Genomic DNA, 18,903 nt, shown 5'->3' on the forward strand with positions numbered 1-18,903 from the left:
GATAGACAGATTTTTGCAAGATAAGGGAGTGAAGGGTTATGGGGAGCGGGCAGGGAAGTGTCTTTGAGCCCAAGATCAGCATTGAATGGCGGCGCAGGCTCGAGGGGCCGAGTGGCCTAGTCCTGCTCCTATTTCTTATGTTCTTATGTTAAGCCTCAAAATTGCTGAGCAAAATAAAATCTTTGATATTGAAATCTATTAATATACAAATTCTAACATAAAACCAGGTCAGTTTTAGATATATAAATAAAACAAAAATCTTCAGATGAACAGATTTTGTCTCAGGCCTAAGTTGATTTCTAGCCCAGTCACAGTGCTGTGTGTGGGGAATAGTTCAAATCCAGCCTGGACATTGATAAAAAGCCTGAAACCCAACTTCCTACTTCTTATATTAGGTAACAGCTTGCTTTAAATAAACACTTTTTGTGAACTAGCCTCAAATCTAAAGATAACAACAGAGAATGCTGGAAAAACTCAGCAGGTCAGGCAACATCCGTGGAGGGAAATTTGAGTCGACGTTTCGGGTCGAAACCCTTCTTCAAAACTGGAAAGAAAATAAAAAGATCGAAGGCAGGGCTGCGATCGAACAAAAGAAGAAAAGGAGACAATAAAAGGTATTAGAAGCCAGACGAGATGGTAATGGGCCCGTGGAGACAAAAGGCAGCTGAGATTAGGTGTGAAGTGTACTGGCAGGATAAGGACAGCTGCCAGGTGAGAGAGAGAAACAAGAGGAAAGGAGGGGGAGGGGGGGTGGAAAGGAGGACCCAAAACAAAGGGGTGGAAAAAATTTAAAGGAAAAAATAGGGGCCGAGGTTATGATCTGAAATTGTTGAACTCGATATTGAGTCCGGAAGGCTGCAAAGTGCCTAATCGGAAGATGAGGTGCTGTTCCTCGAGTTTACGTTGAGCTTCCGTGGAACAATACAAGAGGCCAAGGACGGTGAGGTCCGAGTGGGAATGGAGCGGTGAATTAAAGTGACAGGCGACCGGAAGCTCGGGGTCACCCTTATGGACTGAACGGAGGTGTTCCGCAAAGCGGTCACCCAATCTGCGTTTGGTCTCCCCAATGCAGAGGAGACCGCATCGTGAGCAGCGAATACAGTATACTAGATTGCAAGAAGTACAAGTAAATCGCTGTTTCACCTGGAAGGGGTGTTTGGGGCCCTGGACAGTGGGAAGGGGGGAGGTATAGGGGCAGGTGTTACATCTCCTGCGCTTGCACGGGAAGGTGCCAGGCGAAGGGGAAGGGCTGTTGGGGGTGATAGAGGAGTGGACTAGGGCGTCTCGGAGGGAGCGGTCCCTATGGAATGCTGAAAGGGGAGGGGAGGGGAAGATGTGTTTGGTGGTGGGATCACTTTGGAGGTAGTGGAAATGGCGGAGGATGATCCGTTGAATGTGGAGGCTGGTGGGGTGAAAGGTGAGGACAAGGGAAACCCTATCGTGGTTCCGGGAGGGAGGGGCAGGGGTGAGGGCAGAAGTGCGGGAGATAGAACGGACACGGTCGAGGGCCGTGTCAACCACGGTCGAGGGGAATCCTCGGTTGCGGAAAAAGGAAGACATGTCGGAAGCACTGGTGTGGAAGGTGGCATCGTCGGAGCAGATACGGCGGAGGCGGAGAAACTGGGAGAATGGAATAGAGTCCTTACAGGAGGCGGGGTGGGAGGTAGTGTAGTCCAGGTAGCTGTGGGAGTCAGTGGGCTTGTAGTGAATATTGGTCGATAACCTATCCCCAGAGATGGAGACGGAGAAGTCGAGGAAGGGAAGGGAGGAGTCAGAGATGGACCATGTGAAGGTGAGGGAAGGGTGGAAACTGGAGGCAAAGTGAATGAAATTGTCTAGTTCGGGGTGAGAGCAGGAAACGGCACCGATACAGTCATCAATGTATCGGAAAAAGAGGTGAGGGAGGGGACTCGAGTAGGACTGGAACAAAGATTGTTCCACATAGCCCACGAAAAGGCAGGCATAGCTAGGAACCATGCAGGTACCCATGGCAACACCTTTGATTTGGAGGAAATGAGTGGAGTTAAAGGAGAAGTTGTTCAATGTGAGAACAAGTTCAGCCAGGCGGAGGAGGGTGGTGGTGAATGGGGACTGGACGGGCCTCTGTTCAAGGAAGAAGCGGAGCGCCTTAAGGCCACCCTGGTGGGGGATGGAGGTGTAGAGGGATTGTACGTCCATGGTGAAAAAGAAGCGGTTGGGGCCAGGAAACTGGAGATACCTTTTTGACTGAAATTCTGCCTGACCTGCTGTCTTGCCAGGGTGGCACAGCTCGACAGCCCCACCCGGTGGGCTGGGGCAGTACGGCTCAAAGGAGCAGATCCAGGGTACGGGCAGAGGGGAAGGTGACAGAGGGGGAAAGGAGGGAGAGAGGGGGGGAAGGGAGAGAGAGAGGAGAAAGGAAGAGAGAGGGGGAAAGGGAGAGAGAGGAAAAGGGAGAGAGAGAGGGGAGAGAGTGGAGAAAGGGAGAGAGAGGGGGAAGAGAGAGAGAGGGAAAGGGAGAGAGAGGGGAGAAAGGGAGAGAGGGAAATGGAGAGAGGGAAAGGGAGAGAGAGGGGGAAAGAGAGAGAGATGGAAAGAGAGAGAGGGAAAGAGAGAGAGGGAAAGGGAGAGAGAGGGGGAACGGGAGAGAGGGGAGAAAGGGAGAGAGGGAAAGGGAGAGGGGGAAAGAGAGAGGGATGGAAAGAGAGGGAAAGAGAGAGAGGGAAAGGGAGAGCGAGGGAAAGGGAGAGAGGGGAGAGAGAGAGGAAAAGAGAGAGAGAGGAGGAGAGAGCGAGAGAGAGGAAAAGGGAGAGAGAGAGAGAGGGAAAGAGAGAGAGAGGGAAAGAGAGAGAGAGGGAAAGAGAGAGAGAGGGAAAGAGAGAGAGGGGAGAGAGTGGAGAAAGGGAGAGAGGGGAGAAAGGGAGAGAGGGAAAGGGAGAGAGAGAGAGAGATGGAAAGAGAGAGAGGGAAAGGGAGAGCGAGGGAAAGGGAGAGAGGGGAGAGAGAGAGAGAGGAAAAGGGAGAGAGAGAGAGGGGGAAAGGGGAGGGGAGGATGGAGGAGTTGGTGGAGATGGGATGGCAGAGTAGAAGCAGGGGAAGAGAAAAGGGAAGCTCGGAGGAAAAGGAAAGGTAAGGAACAGAGTGTGACTTCAAAATAAAAATATTTACGTATTTAAGAAACTATGTTGGCTGTTGGCACGGGCAGCCTTCACTGTGATGCCTCACACAGTCGGATAAATTTCCGACCCTCACTCTCTAGGTTCACACATTTGAAGGAATCTACTGGAGGCATCTGTGGAGCGTGAGTCAGTGGCTTTCAGAAGAGGAGGATGGAGGAAGGGATGAAATCCTCGTATTTACACAGCACCTTTCATGGCCTCGGGTCGTCTCAAAGCGCTTTACAGCCAATAAAGTACTTTTTGAAGTGTAGTCACTGTTGGAATGTAGGAAACGTGTCAGCCTAGATTTTGTGCTCAAGTCTCATGGAGTGGGGCTTGAACCCACGACCTTCTGATTCAGAGATGAGAGTGCTGCCCACGGAGCCACAGTACGCAGTATACATTTTGGGACAGCAAACACAAGAGCAGGCCAGATGCTGGGTGTTCTGCAGCGAGTGTCTCACCTCCTGACTCCCCAAAGCCTTTCCACCATCTACATGGCACAAGTCAGGAGTGTGATGGAATACTCTCCACTTGCCTGGATGAGTGCAGCTCCAACAACACTCAAGGAGCTCGACACTGTCCAGGACAAAGCAGCCTGCTTGATCAGCACCCCATCCACCACCTTAAACATTCACTCCCTCCACCACCGGCGCACCGTGGCTGCAGTGTGGACCATCTACAAGATGCACTGCAGCAACTCGCCAAGGCTTCTTCGGCAGCACCTCCCAAACCCGCGACCTCTTCCACCTAGAAGGACAAGGGCAGCAGGCGCATGGGAACACCACCACCTCCAAGTTTCCCCTCCAAGTCACACACCGTCCTGACTTGGAAATATATCGGCCGTTCCTTCATCGTCGCTGGGTCAAAATCCTGGAACTCCCTCCCTAACAGCACTGTGGGAGCACCTTCACCACACGGACTGCAGCGGTTCAAGAAGGCGGCTCACCACCACCTTCTCAAGGGGCAACTAGGGACGGGCAATAAATGCTGGCCTTGCCAGCAACGCCCACATCCCATGAACGAATAAAAAAAATTATAAGCTGATTGATTATGAGCGACTAACAGGTTAGGTCAGGTTTATGTGCTGTGACAGGCTGAGTCAAAACACATCAATCACTCAGTAAGGGTGCAGTCAGATTACACGGTAGATAGTCTGGTTTGCCCAGTTCCAATCGAGAACGTGGAGTTTGACTCGATTATCTGTTCATCTCTATGTCTTCCTCAAATGGCGCCCAAACTAACTCCTAGACCATAAAAGGTTAAAGGGTGATGTGATTGAGGTTTTTAGGATTTTGAAAGGAATTGATAGGGTAGAGAGAGAAAAACTATTTCTGCTGGTGGGGCGGGGGTGGCGGGGGGGGGGGGGGTAGTCTAGGACAAGGGGACCTAACCTTAAAATCAGAGCCAGGACATTCAGAAAAGAAGTTAGGAAACCCTTCTTCATGCAAAGAGTGGTAGAATCCTCTCCCACAAAAAAACAGCTCAATTCAGGAGAAACTTCTTTACCCAGAGAGCGGTGAGAATGTGGAACTCGTTGCCACAGGGAGTGGTTGAGGCGAACAGCACTGATGCATTTAAGGGGAAGCTCGATAAACACATGAGGGAGAAAGGAATTAGACGATAGGGTTAGATGCTAGATCAATTAACAATTTTAAATCCGAGATTGATAGACTTTTGCCAGCCAAGGGTATAAAGGGATAGGGAGCCAAGGCGGGTGGACAGAGTTAAGATACAGATCAGCCATGATCTCATTGAATGGCGGGGCGGAACAGGCTGGAGGGGCTGAATGACCTACTCCTGTACCTCTGTTTCCATCGATCACCGTGTCCCTCTGCTTGAGTGAACATTCTCTGTCTCTTTACAAAAGGTAAATCGTGCTTGACTAATCTACTGGAATTTTTTGAGGATGTGCAGGAAACTTTGTTATATCCGGCACCGACGGGACCGAGCTGTTGCCGATCTATCAAAATTGCCGGACATACAAAGTTAATGTTGAAGCATACGGAGGTTTTCATCTCCGTATCTGACAACAAACACTGTTGCTTAGCAACAGCTTCAAACAGTCAGCCCGTACCTTGGAAGCGTCTCTGTAGCTTAGCAACAGCTTCAGAGAGACTTTCCAAAGCCTGACTGTTGGGAAAAAAAGCCACAAGAAGAAAAAAAACCTAACAAAACAGCTCCTGATTTCTGCCGCTAGATCGAGGTTTCCGGACATACAACCTCCGGATAAACCAAAGTCTCCTGTAACTGATAAAATAGATAAGGGAGAACCAGTGGATGTGGTGTATTTGGATTTTCAAAAGGCTTTTGATAAGGTCCCGCATAAGAGATTAGCGTGTAAAATTAAGGCACATGGGATTGGGGGCAAGGTATTGACTTGGATAGAGAACTGGTTGGCAGACAGAAAGCAAAGAGTTGGAATAAACGGCTCTTTTTCCGAGTGGCAGGCAGTGACTAGTGGGGTACCGCAGGGATCAGTCCTTGGACCCCAGCTATTCACAATATATATTAATGATCTGGATGAGGGAACTAGATGTAATATCTCCAAGTTTGCAGATGACACAAAGCTGGGTGGGCGTGTGTGTTGTGAGGAGGATGCCGAGAAACTCCAGGATGATTTGGACAGGTTGGGTGATTGGGCAGAAGCATGGCAGATGCAATATAACGTGGATAAATGCGAGGTTATCCACTTTGGCGTCAAAAACAAGAAGGCAGATTATTACCTGAATGGCAATAGATTGGGAGAAGGGGAAGTGCAACGAGACCTGGGCGTCCTTGTGCACCAGTCGCTGAAAGTAAGCATGCAGGTGCAGCAGGCGGTTAAGAAGGCAAATGGTATGTTGGCCTTCGTAGCGAGAGGGTTTGAGTACAGGAACAAGGATGTCTTGCTACAGTTGTACAGGGCCTTGGTGAGACCACATCTGGAGTATTGTGTGCAGTTTTGGTCGTCTTATCTGAGGAAGGATGTTCTTGCCATGGAAGGAGTGCAGCGAAGATTCACCAGGCTGATACCTGGGATGGCAGGAATGACGTATGAGGAGAGATTGGGTCGATTGGGCTTATACTCGCTGGAGTTTAGAAGATTGAGAGGGGATCTCATCGAAACTTATAAAATTCTAACAGGACTAGACAGACTAGATGCTGGAAGGATGTTCCTGATGGTCGGGGAGTCCAGAACCAGGGGTCACAGTCTAAGGATAAGGGGTAGGACATTTAGGACAGAGATGAGGAGGAATTTCTTCACCCAGAGAGTGGTGAACCTGTGGAATTCTCTACCACAGAAGACAGTGGAGGCCAATTCATTAAATATATTCAAGAAGGAGTTGGATATATTTCTTAAGGCTAAAGGGATCAAGGGACATGGGGAGAAAGCAGGAACAGGGTGTCATAAATCGCAACTTCTACAAGAAGTATGGCTGAACGGCCAGCTGAGGGCGCGGCCCGAGGAGTATAAATCCTCGGGCGTGGGCCCACCTTGGCCAGAGACAGTCTGGAAACAGGAAGCTAGTGACTACTAACTAGACCTCCATGTTTTGTTACAAGTCGATTAAAGCCTTGCTTTATGTACAAGCAAGTGCGTAGTGAGTCTTTATTACGTCACAGGGTACTGAATTTGGATGATCAGCCATGATCTCATTAAATGGCGGAGCAGGCTCGAGGGGCCGAATGGCCTACTCCTGCTCCTATCTTCTATGTTTCTATGTCTCAATAACCTCTCAACCTTTTTAAATTTTCCCCAGGTCCAAGATGTTGCCATGGGAACCCACTGGGTACCAGTTCTGCTCCTTCTTTGTTAGAATATGTGGAACATTCTTTGTTCTGAATTCTACTCGGGTACGGCAAGTGCCGATTTTAACTTGGCCAGGTTGGTGTTAATGAAACTCCTCTCGTGTTGTTCAGACCTTTCACACTCACACTTCTTCCCAGAGTGATCCCTCTGAAAATAATCCGATATTACAGGAAACTTTGGTTTATCCGGAGGTTAACTGTCCGGAATGCTCGATCCACCGGCAAAATTCAGGAGTCGGTTCAGTAAGTTTTTTTTCTTTTCGTTGCTTTTTTTTCTCCAGTCAGGCTCTGCAAGGTCTAGCTAAAGCTGTTGCTTAGCTACAGAGATGCTTGCAAGCTACGGCCGACTGTTTAGAAGCTGTTGCTAAGCAACGGGGCTTGTTGCTAGATACGGAGCTCAAAAGCTCCGTATGTTTTAACATTAGCGCTGGTTTGTCCGGCAGTTTTGATGGGACGGCAACAGCTCGGTCCCGTTGGTGCCGGATATCACAAAGTTTCCTGTATTTGATGTGCACGCTGACAGTGGTGCTCGTTCTGAATTCTACTTTAATCGTTTTTAACTTTTTCAAACCAATTTCAAACACAACACAATGCAAGTGAAGATAAACGGCACAGTTACCTCTATTTATTTGGGCATCCAGCGCCAGTCAGTTTATCGAAGATCTTTCGCTTCAATTAAATAAATCTACTTTTTTTAAAATACAAGTAATGCATCGCAAAACAAAATTAAAATACAATTTACATGCTGGAAGGGCAGGGCGGGTAGTGGTGTTAGATAGAATGTACAGCACAGAAATAGGCCATTCGGCCCCAACTGGTCCGTGCTGGTGTTTATGCTCCACACCAGCCTCCTCCCGCCCTATTTCATCTCACCCGATCAACATAACCTTCTAATCCTTTCTCTTTCACGTCTTTATCGAGCTTTCCCTTAAATGCATCTATACTATTCGCCTCAACCACTCCCTGTGGTAGCGAGTTCCACATTCTCGCCACTCTCTGGGTAAAGAAATTTCTCCTGAAATCCCTATTTGATTTATTAGTGATCTTGTTATATTTATGACCCCGAGCTCTGGTCTCCCCCACAAGTGGAAACATCTTCTCTACGTCTACCCTATCAAAGCTCTTCAGGTCTTTAAGATTATGGAGGGGTTCGATAGGGTAGACGTAAAGACCTGTACAAGAAACTCTTTGGTATCCGGCACCGACGGGACCGGCGTGGTGCCGGTTTATCAAAAAGTCCGGATTACAGAGAGGTATAGTAAAAGGTACGAGAGCTCCGTACACAGCAACAAATCCAGGCTTCCCTGTTGCTTAGCAACATGTGCAGGAACTCCGGCCACAGACCAAGCGTCCCTGTTGCTTAGCAACAAGTGTAGGAGCCCCAGTTACACAGCCACAGATCCGGGAACTGCCACTAATATGAAGTAAAACTTACCTGGACCTACTCCTGAATTTTGCCGGTTAACAGAGATTCCCGGTTATTTTTTTTTTTAGGTGCCGGTAAATCGAGAGTTTCCTATCAGGTCAGCTCTCAGCCTTCTTTTTTGTGGAGAAAAAGAGCCCCAGCGAGTTAAATTGCTGCGGGACGCCCACGTTAATTCAAAACATTTTAACACTGATGAGTAGGGATCATGACATCTCTGGACCCCTATGGACTCAGAGAGCATTATTAATAAGACGCCTTAATGCTATCGAAGTGAAGCTGGCTGCGGGTGCGGAGGTCACAATCCCCGTATAAATGAGCCGAGCTCCCTTATCCCAACAATGTTGGTCGTGGGCTCTTCCACTGGGATAAGGGAGCGTACTTTGTCTCTGTCTAAAAGATAACCAACTATCCAGTCCGAATGTAAAGGCAGAAATGCCTCCAGCCTCCCCTCTTCTGAAACTGGATTAGTTGTCAAGATAGATAATTAGCTATTTAATTACACTTAATTACAATGTTATGCTAAATATTTAAAAATATTTTGTTATCATCTTGACAGGAATTAATTCTTGGGGACCAAACGCCATGCCGGGCCAGATTTATTACACATTCAAAAGGGTTGTTTTAACTTTACTGTACCCGTTATCTTGTGTCGGCCATTTAAGACCGAGATGAGGAAGAATTTCTTCACTCAGAGGGTTGTGAATCTTTGGAATTCTCTGCCCCAGAGGGCTGTGGATGCTGAGTCGTTGAGTATATTCAAGGCTGAGATCGATAGATTTTTGAACTCTAGGGGAATCAAGGGATTTGGGGATCGGGCGGGAAAGTGGAGTTGAGGTCGATGATCAGCCACGATCTTATTGAATGGCGGAGCGGGCTCGAGGGGCCAAATGGCCTACTCCTGCTCCCATTTCTTATGTTCGTAGGTATGTTCTTGCGTTTCTATTCGATGGTGTATAATGTTTAATTCTCCTTTAGGATTAAAAGCAACAAAAAACATTGCAAAAAGCAACTATTATTTTGCAGACTGTTTCGTGCAATGATTTCAGGAAACAAACAGTTTGAAGAGCGGTTTTAATAAAAAAAATTACCAAGCACCGCCCCCAGTCAGCCTTGCCTGACCTAACATGCACAAAGTGTCAGGTTCCTGCTGTCCAGTGTTTGACACAACCTCTGCTCTCAGAGAACAGCCATCAGTCCATCCGTTCCAGACTCCCAATTATCCCCGGTTAAAACAATCAAGGCATCTATCGTAGAGGTAGGAGAGTGGAAAAGCTGCATCATCTTCAACTCATGCAATTCATTCATCTTCATCTTCATCTCCCTCTGGGATTATGTTCAGATCCTCCTGGATGATTTTTTCAACGTTGCACTCCATTAAGGGGCTCTGGGTGATGCAGCTGGCGACTGTGGATCCAGTAGACTCGTGGTTCTGGCTGGGGACCAGCACCTTGGGTAGGCCGCGAGCTCTCCGAGTCTCTGGATGGACACAGTGCGTGCCAGGAACGTGGGGCTCTGCAAGAGACAAGGTCATTCTTGGTTATTATGGACTATTAACTCGAGGGCACCTTCAAAAACCAAGCATGAGGGAGGGTTAGGTGACGCAGTCTGCTAGGGCAGCGCCCTCTTGCCTTCCGTGATCTGGATCGAAATCCAGCCCAGATAGTTGGGATGAAATCTTCTCTCTGTGTCGGTTGCAGTAACTTAAGTTAAATTTTTTGAGGCTCGTCTCAGGACTGTCCTTATTTGGCCTAAACCGACAGTATGAGGTTTTAAAAAAAAAAAAATCACTCTCAGGTTCTGGGCGTCGCTGGCAAGGCCAGCATTTATTGCCCATCCCTAATTGCCCTTGAGAAAGTGGTGGTGAGCTGCCTTCTTGAACCGCTGCAGTCCGTGTGGTGAAGGTGCTCCCACAGTGCTGTTAGGGAGGGAGTTCCAGGATTTTGACCCAGCGATGATGAAGGAATGGCTGATATACTTCCAAGTCAGGATGCTGTGTGACTTGGAGGGGAACTTGGAGGTGGGGGAGTTCCCATGCACCTGCTGCCCTTGTCCTTCTAGGTGGTAGAGGTCACGGGTTTGGGAGGTGCTGCCGAAGAAGCCTTGGCGAGTTGCTGCAGTGCATCTTGTAGATGGTACACACTGCAGCCACGGTGCGCCAGTGGTGGAGGGAGTGAATGTTTAAGGTGGTGGATGGGGTGCCAATCAAGCGGGCTGTTTTGTATTGGATGGTGTCGAGCTTCTTGAGTGTAGTTGGAGCTCCACTCATCCAGGCAAGTGGAGAGTATTCCATCACACTCCTGGCTTGTGCCTTGTAGATGGTGGAAAGGCTTTGGAGAGTCAGAATCCCCAGCCTCTGGGTATACAAGGTTGACTGCAATTGAGCACTACATTGACTTTTTCACTTCAAGGTTAGCCATCTACCCTGGAAGCGATAGGTAATGGTCCTGCTTGCTACCTATCAGCATGGACCAAATATCATGATTCGTGCTACGGAGAATCTCACTACACAAATACCAGAATTAGCTTACTGCATTGGAAAAGCCCAATTTCTCAGTGACTGTCACCTGTCCCTAATATCTCCTTCTGTGGCTCGGTGTCAAATTATGTCTGATTACGCTCCTGTGAACCGCCTTGGGACGTTTTACTACGTTAAAGGCGCTGTATAAATGCAAGTTGTTGAGTTAAAAACACCATTAGAAAGCCCCTGGTGTGTGCACAGGTCCAATGACACACTCTAAACACAGGGGGGGGGAGAAATTCAGTAGGTTGCACCACCCGTTAGCGCCTTAAGAGGGCGCTAAGTGGGTCGCAAGCCAACTGGCACCCGGGCGCGGCACAGTCCACGCCTCCCGCTAAATTCCACGGGACGCTAGTGGTGGCGCCAGCCGTTAGCGCTGCGCCGCTACCGATGACGTCATCGGTGTGCGCAGCGCCCCGCTAACGCCCCGGCCGCGATATTTGGAAGCGCCCCCTGATTTACCGCCGGACGCTATGTCCAACTGGTTCAGGGGGACCTACCTGCGGCCGCGGAGGCGCAAATTAAAGGAGAGGTACGGGGCGGCCATTTTTGTTGTTGGCTGCCTGCCAGCACCTGCCTGCGTTCCTGCCCCCGGCCTCCTGAACCCCACCCCCCCCCACCCCGTGGAGTGGCAGCTGCGTTCCAAGAGCCCGGCACTTCTCTTCGGTGTCGGGCTCTTTTGCCTGCACTCGCGATCCTCGGGGGGCCCAGCTGGGCCCCAGATCGCGCTGCACAAGGCCCCTCCCCTTTAAGAAGGGGAGGAAGGCCTGCAATACCGCAGCACGACGTGCCACAGCGTGTGGCGCTGCGGCACGATGCGCCACGATATTCAGTCGCAGCGCCCCAAGAGGGATGCGGGGCGCCTCCAGTAGCGGGCGGCCGCGAATGCTTCCGGGGCGCTACTTTTAGCGCCCTGGCGAGGCTGGCGCCCCAAACGGGCCCACATTCAATTTCTCCCCCAGGGTGTCCTGTTAATAAATCCGAGCTAAATCTGAAGAGAGTAGCCACCTTTGCCAGGCCTGGACACAAGTGAAGTTGTTAAGACAGAAAGGAGGAAGGAAAGAAGGAAGGAAAGAAGGAAAGAAGGAAGGAAGGAAGGAAGGAAGGGAAAGAAGGAAAGAAGGAAGGAAAGAAAGGAGGAAGGAAAGAAGGAAGGAAGGAAAGGAAGGAAGGAAGGAAGGAAGGGAAAGAAGGAAGGAAGGAAGGAAGGAAAGAAGGAAGGAAGGGAAAGAAGGAAGGAAGGAAGGAAGGGAAAGAAGGAAAGAAGGAAGGAAGGAAGGAAGGAAGGAAAGAAGGAAGGAAGGAAGGAAGGAAGGAAGGAAGGGAAAGAAGGAAGGAAGGAAGGAAAGAAAGAAGGAAGGAAGGAAGGAAGGAAGGAAGGAAGGAAGGAAGGAAGGAAGGAAGGGAAAGAAGGAAGGAAGGAAAGGAAGGGAAGGAAGGGAAAGAAGGAAGGAAGGAAGGAAGGAAGGAAGGAAGGAAAAAAAGAAAAGGAAAGAAGGAAGGAAGGAAGGAAGGAAGGAAGGAAAAAAAGAAAAGGAAAGAAGGAAGGAAAAAAAGAAAAGGAAAGAAGGAAAGACTTGCATTTCTATAGTGCCTTTCACGACCACCGGACGTCCCAAAGCGCTTTACAGCCAATGAAGTACTTTTTAAGTGTAGTCACTGTTGTAATGTGGGAAACGCGGCAGCCAATTTGCGCACAGCAAGCTCCCACAAACAGCAGCGTGACAACGACCCCGATCATCTGTTTAGTGATGTTGGTTGAAGGGATGAATATTGATGGCGTTTGTTACCTTGCCTGTTGTAACAATCCTCAGCGCAGCAGCTGTGTCGTCCACGTCTGCCTGCTCCCGGTCCCGCTCCCCGTCCCGGTCCCCTCTGATCACTTCCCCGTGGAATGATCCGGATGGGTAGTACAATGCTCCGGCACCTGTAGCACGGAGCGGGAAGACCCGTCTGGCCATAGCTCCTGACAACATTAAGGAGACTCAACATCACCATGGGTCAGGGGGTCGGCCGCACCACGCCCGCCATTGGTCGCCCGGCACGTCCACCCTCACGGTGACCCGCCTTCCCACAGCCAATCAGAAAGTGAACAGACTCTTCATTACCTGAATGGATGATTCTTGACTCTCAGTCAAACAGCCTTTTCTCCTCATCTCTAATTTTTTTTTATAACTAATGAAAATGAAAAAGAAAATTTTTTTTTGAATGCCTGAATGATTTTTTTCTCCTGGGGTGTTTGCTGGCCGCCGTGTCCTGGAGATTAATCTTCTGTTCCTGGAGACTCCAGGCCAATCCTGGAAGGTTGGCGACCCCACCGTGGGTTAGCGCCCAGAAACCACACAGGAGGAACATCACTCAGTCCAACAGCTCCCATTTCCAAAGAGGAATAGTTTTGATGTTTGACATGTGCAGTTCTTTGTCGGGCTGGTGGAAATCACTGTTGAAGTGGGATTGATTGTCCTCCTTAGCACAGGCCCGTTAAGTGTAATTAAACTGGAGGTCAGAGCTCGCTGTAGCCATCGACAAGAACGGACCTTTGCTACAACCTCAAGGCAAAGCACGAAGAAAGGCTATTCTAGTCCATCTGCTGCAGAACGGGGAGTGTGTTTTGTTAAATCAAAATACAGATGAGCAGGTCTACAAAAGCCGAGCTAAAACACCTTGTGCAGAGAGGGGGTGATGTCGTTTGACCCATTTCAGACCCAACAGTCTCCAGGTATTTCTAGTCATGAAGTATCACGATGAATGAAGCAGAGGAAGTATCTAGTCATGATGCTCCAGCCATCATGGTGTGAGGCAGGTTTAATGGACCAGCTGGTCTCTTCCTGCCTGACATTTTTATATGCTCATATTATGGGCTCAAATCTTGGAAGATCACAGAAACAGGCCATTCGGCCCAACTGGTCTATGCCGGTGTTTATGCTCCACACGAGCCTCCTCCCACCCCATCAACATATCCTTCTATTCCCTTCTCCCTCATGTGTTTATCTAGTCTCCCCTTAAATACATCCCTGCTATTCGCCTCAACCACCTTATAGGGTAGTGAGTTCCACATTCTCACCGCTCTCTGGGTAAAGAAGTTTCTCCTGAATTGCCTATTGGGTGTATTAGTGACTACCTTATATTTGTGATCCCTAGTTTTGCACTCCCTCCACGTGGAAACATCTTCTCTACCACTACCCTATCGAACCCCTCCAATCCTGTGAGATGTGAGAGCAATACCAGTGAGCCAAGGCTGGCACTTCATAGGGAAGAAACTCCAGAGAGGTCCAGTTAACTCTCCGCAGGAAGGATGTTAATGGGACTGTTTCACTTAATATACAGACACCGGAATTACCCAGTTCCCAAACAGCATTCCTTTGCCGCATAACCAGAAAAGGGAAGGAAATAGCACTGTACACCGGCTCGCCAGATAGAGACGGGAATGTGGTCTCTAACTACAGGAAACTCTTTGGTATCCGGCTGATTAAAAATTCCGGATGACGGTGAGGGTTATCTACCGAGGCTATTTTTAACAAACAAAAATAAAAAAATCAAGAAATGTGCAGTATACAGTAATTGGACTTCCGACAGCGCCAAGAAGCCGAGTAGCGGCAGTTTGGAGAACTACCCCCACTGACTAACTCGGCCACCGCGGGAGACTCGGGCTCGGCAACATTGCCGGTTATTGAGGTGTTGTTTTTGGAGTGTGAATTTTGCCGCTTAATAGAGAATCCCGGATATTTAGGTGCCGTTTAAGCAAGAGTTTCCTGTACTGGGTTGACATCCAGTGGGGTACTCACATCTGGACGGAGTTACCACTGGCTCAGTGGTAGCATTCCTGGCTCGGAGGAGGAAGGGTTAGTTTCGGACCGCACTCTGGACAGCCCCGGGCAAGCGGAGATCGGAGTGCTGGCTCTGAATACTGGGTTGGCGTCCAGCGGGAGTGCTTGCGTCCGATGGCTACTCTTCCCTTGTTAGGAGACCCAAGTTAGGATCTGCCCAATGGACAGACGGACTGCGTTAGCTCTGAATACGGCTCAGTTCGCACCCCACACAGCAAGGCAGGCCACGAACCGGCCCCAGAGCGACATGTCGCAACTAGTCCGCTGAGAGCCACGGCGACGGAAGGCTGGCCACAATGGCTCCCAAGTTATACAATGAGCACCAACGCTCGATCTGCTCCAAGTTGGTAGAAATGGGCATGAACCATTCGTTCATGCTCCTTTAGTTTTGGAAGAGGGGGGTGATACAAAATTATGCCGAGGCTAGACCTTACCTGAAAGAATGATTGCAGTTCAGGCAATTATACAGAGCGATTCCCCACTCCTGATCTCTCGGCACCGCCTGAAAGGATGTTTTACAATGGCGACATCTCGAGACCTGCGGAGAGACTCACTTTATCATTGCTGCCAACCCAGTTCTCAATTCAGGTAATTAAAAAAAACACACAGTTCGATACAGGTTTAGCACAACTTCACTACTTTTCAATTCTATCCCTCTAGAAATAAACCCTAGTGCTTGGTTTACCTGTGTCGCTGCTTCTGGTGATTTGTGTATTTGTACTCCGAGATCCCTTTGCTCCTCTACCCCACCCAGACTCGCTCCTTCCAAGTTGGCAAATCCAGCCAGTGCACAGCAATGAGGAGCAGCAACCAGGCCAGATAAAAGCGCTATAAAATGTTTCATTACACAGTATTTACAGCGCAGAAACAGGCCATTCGGCCCAACTGGTCCGTGCCGGTGTTTATGCACCACACGAGCCTCCACCCGCCCCTCTTCATCTCACCCCATCAACATATCCTTCTATTCCTCATGTGTTTATCTAGTTTCTCCTTAAATACATCTATACTATTCGCCTCAACCTCTTCCTGTGGCAGCGAGTTCCACATTCTCACCACTCTCTGGGTAAAGAAGTTTCTCCTGAATTCCCTATTGAATTTATTAGTGACTATCTTCTATTTATGGCCCCTAGTTCTGGTCTCCCCCACAAGTGGAAACATCTTCTCGATGTCTACCCTATCGAACCTCCTCGTAAATCTCCTCTGCACCCTCTCCAGTGCAATCACATCTTTCCTGTAATGCGGTGACCAGAACTATACGCAGTTGTGAAACTATTGGGGCAATTTTTGAAACAAATTCCTGAGTAGACGAGAATATTGAAAGCGAGAACTGCGTTTATGATCTTAAGTTTTTCTCCCAAGAATAAAATTAAAATTTGGAAACAAAAAGAGACTGAAGTCGGGGCTAAAATCTATTGGGGCTTAAATTCTGATCCACTGAAGGAATTTGTGGTGGCGTGAGTCATGTCGCCAATCCCCAGGCGTAGTCGCCCCCCTCCTAAACTGCAGGTTGTTAGCGCAGTCGGGGGCTTCCCATCCAACCTTGAACGGCCAGAGTAGATCTCGACCATAGGTCCCCCAATATCCTCCCCAGGCAAAAGAATCCGCAGTTTACAATCGCTTCTGCTCCAAGGGCGGGCACGCAGGCTCAAGAAAACCGCTTCCCGGTGCGATCGATTGCTCTTGTCTGCCGAGCTTCTGGGGCCTTGGCCAAAGGCCTCAACAGAAAACTCTCTCCGGCTCTCAGTTTGCGAGGCCCCTTGAAGGCCAAATGGGTGGAATTTTTGGCGGCAGCCCGGGAACTGCGCCCCACACACACGCACGCACAAACGCACACAGCGGGGGCAGTGAGGGTTGGGTGGAAGAATCAACCCAGCATCCCCCCCCCACCCCACCCTGCCACCTTTACCTGAAAATGGTATTACCCAATGAGTGGGTTGGAATCCTAGCGGAACCAGGTCCTGCCTCCCGATTAGGCGGCCCGCCAGATTTCTGTCTTGACCTCAACCGACTGGAATGTCGGGGGCCATTATAAATAAAATCAGACAAATAATCTAATGAGAGACGACAACTAAAATGGTTTCTACGATAGGAATAATGGCACTGATCGGCAAGAGCTTCCGTCAACGCAGCAGCATTACCAATTTTCTTTCGGGCACCTCCCTCCACCAATCCCTGTCACAAGGCTCGCACGCAAACTGTCTTTGATCACGGGGTATCTCGCTTCTCGTTGCCAAGTTAAACATTCGCAAATTCTCCTCCGTCAGTGGGAGCCTCTTTAAGCGCTCTGCTATTTCCTGGGTGAAAGAGGAATATAAAACACAAATTACATTGCAAAAAAAAAGAAAAGGAAGACGTCCGGTACATAACACGGCATTCGATTCTCGTTAAACAAGAAGGTATGAACTCAGCCGAGAACCCAGTGGATGGAGATGCACCTCCACAATTGTGTGCAGTTTTGGTCGCCTTATCTGAGGAAGGATGTTCTTGCCATGGAAGGAGTGCAGCGAAGATTCACCAGGCTGATACCTGGGATGGCAGGAATGACGTATGAGGAGAGATTGGGTCGATTGGGCTTGTACTCGCTGGAGTTTAGAAGAATGAGAGGGGATCTCATCGAAACTTATAAAATTCTAACAGGACTAGACAGACTAGATGCTGGAAGGATGTTCCCGATGGTCGGGGAGTCCAGAGCCAGGGGTCACAGTCTAAGCATAAGGGGTAAGCCATTTAGGACAGAAATGATGAGGAATTTCTTCACCCAGAGAGTGGTGAACCTGTACAATTCTCTGCCACAGAAGACAGTTGAGGCCAATTCATTAAATATATTCAAGAAGGAGTTGGATATATTTCTTAAGGCTAAAGGGATTAAGGGATATGGAGAGAAGGCAAGAACAGGGTACTGAATTTGGATGATCAGCCATGATCTCATTGAATGGCGGAGCAGGCTCGAGGGGCCGAATGGCCTACTCCTGCTCCTATCTTCTATGTTTCAGTATGGCACCCATTTAAAAACGGAGATGAGGAGGAATTTCTTCTCTCAGAGGCTCGTGAATCTTTGGAATTCTCTTCCCCAGAGAGCTGTGGAGGCTGGGTCATTGAATATATTTAAGGTGGAGATAGACAGATTTTTGAACGATAAGGGGGTCAAAGGTTATGGGGAGCGGGCAGGGAAGTGGACTTGAGGCCAAGATCAGATCAGCCACGATCTTATTGAATGGCGGAGTAGGCGCAAGGGGCCAAATGGCCGACTCCTGCTCCTACGTCTTATGTTCTTATGTAGAATGCACTGCATTCGGCCTCTTGTCTGACCTCAACTGAGTAAGCAGTTGAGTTGACACTGTTGGCCTCAGGACCTCTGGGATGGGAAGTCAGTCTGGCCTGGATGCTGCTCCTCATTGCTGTGCACTGGCTGGGTTTGCCAACTTGGAAGGAGCGAGTCTGGGTGGGGTAGAGGAGCAAAGGGATCTCGGAGTACAAATACACAAATCACTAAAAGTTGCGACACAGGTTAACAAGGCCATAAAAAAAAGCAAACCAAGCACTAGGGTTTATTTCTAGAGGGATAGAATTGAAAAGTAGGGAAGTTATGCTAAACCTGTATCGAACCTTGGTTAGACCACACTTAGAGTACTGTGTACAGTTCTGGTCGCCATATTATAAAAAGGATATAGAGGCACTGGAGAGGGTGCAGAGAAGATTTACAAGGGCGATACCAGAAATGCGAGGGTATACATATCAGGAAAGGATGAACAGGCTGGGTCTCTTTTCACTTGAAAAGAGAAGGCTGAGGGGGTGACCTAATAGAGATCTTTAAAATTATGAAAGGTTTTGATAGAGTGGATACAGAGAGAGTGTTTCCACTTGTGGGGAAGAGCATAACTAGAGGCCATCAATATAAGATAGTCACCAAGAAATCCAATAGGGAATTCAGGAGAAACTTCTTTCCCAGAGAGTGGTGAGAATGTGGAACTCGCTGTCACAGGGAGTGGTTGAAGCGAATAGTATAGATACATTTAAGGGGAGGCTGGACAAGCATCTGAGGGAGAAGGGAATAGAGGGTTATGCTGATAGATTTAGATGAGGAAAGACGGGAGGAGGCTCGAGTGGAGCATAAACACCGGCATGGACTGGTTGGGCCAAATGGCCTGTTTCTGTGCCATATATCCGATGTAATCCTATGTAAAACCCTCCAGGACTATCCTG

General features: G+C 48.9%; 1 protein-coding gene across 3 annotated transcripts in view; it reads right to left on the reverse strand.

Moving 5' to 3' along the window:
• Window positions 1-7,526: 7,526 nt before the first annotated feature.
• Window positions 7,527-18,903, reverse strand: part of LOC147097711 (shiftless antiviral inhibitor of ribosomal frameshifting protein homolog) — a 34,677-nt gene continuing 23,300 nt past the window's right edge. For all 3 annotated transcript variants that reach the window (XM_085971741.1, XM_085971743.1, XM_085971742.1), the window contains exons 6-9: window positions 16,839-16,994; window positions 15,135-15,238; window positions 12,664-12,839; window positions 7,527-9,867 (exon numbers count right to left, since the gene is read on the reverse strand). In XM_085971741.1, coding sequence (XP_085827867.1) covers window positions 9,653-9,867; window positions 12,664-12,839; window positions 15,135-15,238; window positions 16,839-16,994 — 651 coding nt within the window. In that variant the 3' untranslated portion in view covers window positions 7,527-9,652. The remainder of the gene's footprint in view (window positions 9,868-12,663; window positions 12,840-15,134; window positions 15,239-16,838; window positions 16,995-18,903) is intronic.

This window comes from Somniosus microcephalus, chromosome 31 (genome assembly GCF_052327205.1).
Source record: "Somniosus microcephalus isolate GS21.2 chromosome 31, FLI_Smic_1.0, whole genome shotgun sequence".
Classification (NCBI taxonomy): Eukaryota; Metazoa; Chordata; class Chondrichthyes; order Squaliformes; family Somniosidae; genus Somniosus; species Somniosus microcephalus.